Source organism: Apus apus, chromosome 14 (genome assembly GCF_020740795.1).
Source record: "Apus apus isolate bApuApu2 chromosome 14, bApuApu2.pri.cur, whole genome shotgun sequence".
Lineage (NCBI taxonomy): Eukaryota > Metazoa > Chordata > Aves > Apodiformes > Apodidae > Apus > Apus apus.
The window spans coordinates 15,722,431-15,726,330 of record NC_067295.1 but is presented as its reverse complement, the minus strand read 5'-3'; the positions used below and the strand labels follow the sequence as shown (position 1 = coordinate 15,726,330).

The window sequence follows — 3,900 nt, the reverse complement described above, 5'->3', positions numbered from 1 at the left end:
TGCCACGTCCAACCTTGCATCATGTGTCTCTAGGTTCCAGGTGACACCATGGGCCTGAAAGAGTGAAATACATTCACTGTGTCCTCTCCTGCACTCCAGGGGGTGGCTGGTGTTCAGCAATGGGTCGTCACCACTAGCTGGGCTGGCTGCCTCTGCTCTCCTTCAACAACCAGCTGAGATGGTGCCTTCCATTTCCAACATTGCAGCTGGGATAAGCTACACAAAAAGAATGAAAAGAGCAGTACCTATCCCAAGACAGCTAGGATGCTACAGATGAAGCTGCTTCGATTACAGTCGCTAATTATACTTTGGTTTTTCATATGAAATACCAAAAGGAACCTCTTGGAGACCCTTGGGTACGTTCATGCTCCTCTTACTACCCAGAATACAAGCTCTAGAAGGCTGCCAGTGAAATCCAGGTCGTTGTAGCCTGGAGAACATTTTTCCTATAAAGCTGCAAAACCGTAAGCAAGTAGCCTTGTGTGGTAACTCGGAGGTAGACGCACTGGGGAGGTTGCTGAGAATGTCCTGGGTGGTTAGGAAGAGTCAGTCTTGTGGTAGAAGTCTTGTTTCTCAGTCTGGTTTGTCTAGAAGCTGGAGCACCCATGGTGTGGCCTTCCCATCTCCCAGCACAGCAGCAGCTGTTATGGACAAGCCCCAGTTTGGAGCAAGCCATGGGGGGGGTCTATGTGGGCTTCTTGGGAAGCTCGTTGGTTGGACTTGGTGGCTGTGGTTGGTCACTCTTGGCCTGGCTTGCAGGAGGGGGCCATGTGGTCTTCTGATGAAGGTGGCTGAAAATGAGAAATGTGTTTTACATCACTTGGGAGAAGGAGACAGAGGATAACACGAAGACAACACTGGTTATTTCAGAAAGAAAAGAGGAGGCCACAGATCTTGCATGGCTAGTAGATCGTAGTGGCCACCTGTGGTGTCTGAAAACACTTTTCATAGCCTGGAAATCATGGTTTGCAAATGCCTACTTGGTACCTGACTGACAAACTGTGCTGGCAGATCTTCAGGTTGAGTTATGGTGAACAGCTGGGACAGTGGTAATAGACATTTAGGTCTCAAAGTGCCCCTTCAGCAGATCTCCTTAGGACATGGCTCTGTTAAATATGAGCCATTTAAGAGGTTTTAGGGAAATTCTTAAGATACTGAAGGTCCAAACAAGGCCATGTTGTCCTGCTCTCCTAGGCTGGGACATCCACAGCATGTTGATAACACAACATAAAAGATTAACACATTCCCTGATGCTTTTTCCTTTACTCAGCACTCACAGTGGTCAAGAGAAATGCCAGCCAGACAAGCCATGGAACTGTAAATTTCCATCTGGCCTGAAGGGAAAAGAACAATTTTGAGAACAAAAGAGAGATCCAGGAATTCACACCTTGCTTCACAGTGCAGGGTGGGAAGTCTCTTGCTGTCTAGGAAGGGACATATTTCTCTAACCGTGGCCACCTGGAGGCCTCTACTAGATTATCTGGTTAAAAGTTGTCAAGCACAGATGCTGATGAAAAAAACAAAACCAAACCAACAAAACAAACTGGAATTGTCAGTATGTGTGTTATCAAAATGACAGACCGTGGCAGCCTGGACACCTACTCCTTGTAATTTGGGGTTCCTTCAGCAGGCAGGCACTGGTCCCTGTCACGTGGCAGAGCTGCAAGGTAAGCACAGCCAGGTGTCAGTGGGGGGTTAGACAGCACAAGCAGCACTGCTACCTACAGTGATGCACATGGACAGCACAGAATTAATGAGGCAGGAAAAGACCTCTGAGATCATCAAGTCCAGCCCATGACCTCACACCACCACATCAGCCATGGCACTAAGTGCCACCTCCAGCCTTTCCTTGAACACCTCCAGGGATGGTGCCTCCACACTTCCCTGGGAAGCTCATTCCGATGTCTAATCACCCTTTCCATGAGGAAGTGCTTCCTAATATCCAACCTAAACCTTCCGTGGAGCAGCTTCAGGCCAGGCCCTCCTGTCCTGTCACTGGTTTCCTGGGAGAAGAGCCCAACCCCAGCTGAGCACAACCTCCCTGCAGGGAGTTGCAGAGAGTGTAGAGAGTGACAAGTCTCCTCTTTTCCAGACTAACCAAGCCCAGCTCCCTCAGCCTCTCCTCATCAGACTTTCCCTCTAGTCCTTTCACCAGCCTCATTGTCTCCTCTGGACCTGCTCCAGCACCTCAAGATCCTTCTTGAAGTGAGGGGCCGAGAACTGGACACAGGACTCGAGGTGAGGCCTCCCCAGTGCTGAGCACAGGGGGAGAATCACCTCCCTGCTCCTGCTGGCCACACCATTCCTGACACAAGCCAGATGTCATTGGCCTTCTGGGCCACCTGGGCACACTGCTGGCCCGTGTTCAACTGGTTGTCAACCAGCACCCCCAGGTCCCTCTGCTGGGCTGCTCTCCAGCCACTCCTCCCCAGCCTGAAGCTCTGCAGGGGCCAAAGTGCAGGACCCTGCACTTGGTCTTGTTGGACCTCATCCCATTGGCCTCAGCCCATGATGAAATGATGCAGGAGCTCTGGAAATGCTGACACACTTGTATGTCAGAGGTGCTTCTTAAGGGCTACCATTACTTTCCTTGTGCTTGGAGAGAAAGACAGTGCTGGACCACAGCCATGTTTAGTTGGTGAACAGCATCAAAGAGCAAAGACTGAGCACCTCTTTGGGGATGGACACTTTGGTGGTGACATGGAAGAGATAAGGAACTCTGCTTTTGCATGGAAAGAGGCAAATGGGGTCAAATAATTGCTGCAAAGAAACATTATGGCTCCAGGACTAAGCTTAGAGTTCCAGCCTGGGAAAGCTACTTCAGACTCCCTTGGAGCTAGAGGCCCTTTCTCTCATTTTCTCCCATTCACAGAGATCCAAAGGGAAGAGGCCCATTTGTAGGCCAAGGAAACAGGGAGATTCCTGTTCCCCTTGGCTCAGCATCCAGTCACACCTGGATGGCGTAACAAAGGTTTGGATCCCTGGTTCAAAGCTACTGAGAAACTGGCCAGGGTCCAGCAAAGGCAGCCCAAGGGCTCCTAACCTGCAAGGAGAGGCTGGGGAGGGCTGAGGGAGCTGGGCTGGTTTAGCCTGGCAAAGAGGAGGCTGAGAGGCAACCTGGCAGCTCCCACTCCTGCCTCTGGGGCAATTAGAAAGATGCTGGAGCCAAGCTCTGCTTGGCAGTGGCAGACAACATTGCTGGGGGCAGTGGCCCCAGGTTGCACCTGGAGGAGTTCAGGCTGGATGCTGGGGAAGTCTTCTTCACAGAGCATAATGCAGCACAGGAGCACTTTTCCAGAAGGGCTGAGGGTCTCCATCTGTGGAGGCTGGAGGCACAGCTGGCTAAACCCACTGACCTCACGCGATGGTCCTACCTGCAGCAGAAGCTTTGGCTTCTGATCTCCAGCAGTCCCTTGCAACCAGCATTTCTACCATGCAGTGACACCATCCTCCTGCCTCCTAGGGTTTCTTTCCCCCTGGATAAATGCCCTTCCTCTGGCCCTGGGCACGAGTCCCACCCTTTGACTCCTTAGTCTGCATTTCACATTCCAAGGTGAGTCACATGGATGCAGGGAGGGCAGTTACATCTCAGTTAGCATGAGAGAACTAGGAACATGCATGGGAGGCTTAACTGGAATGGCAAAGCATATGGAAGGTGGTGGAAACTGTGAACAACACTAAGACATCCTTGAGACTTGCTTGGGTTCAGGTTCCTCCCGTTAACGCAGTGCTTACCATCCTTCTTGGAGAGGATTGGTGCTAACAGCTCTTTAGCTTCTGATAGCAAAAGGTCAACCAGATCTGAAGATGGAAGAGATGTGTCTGAGACTGCATCTGTTTTATCCTCTTCTGTTTCACTGCTGGCTCTTACAAATATGGAAAGTGCCATCAATACTTCTG

The 3,900-nt window shown here is 50.8% G+C and overlaps 1 protein-coding gene across 1 annotated transcript in view; it reads right to left on the bottom strand.

The window, feature by feature from the left end:
• Positions 1-28: 28 nt before the first annotated feature.
• LOC127390647 (syntaxin-binding protein 4-like) overlaps positions 29-3,900 on the bottom strand; it is a 48,814-nt gene continuing 44,942 nt past the window's right edge. Inside the window, exons 20-22 of the mRNA XM_051632480.1 lie at positions 3,736-3,866; positions 1,603-1,660; positions 29-791 (exon numbers count right to left, since the gene is read on the bottom strand). Of these exons, the coding sequence (XP_051488440.1) occupies positions 686-791; positions 1,603-1,660; positions 3,736-3,866 (295 nt within the window). The 3' untranslated portion in view covers positions 29-685. The remainder of the gene's footprint in view (positions 792-1,602; positions 1,661-3,735; positions 3,867-3,900) is intronic.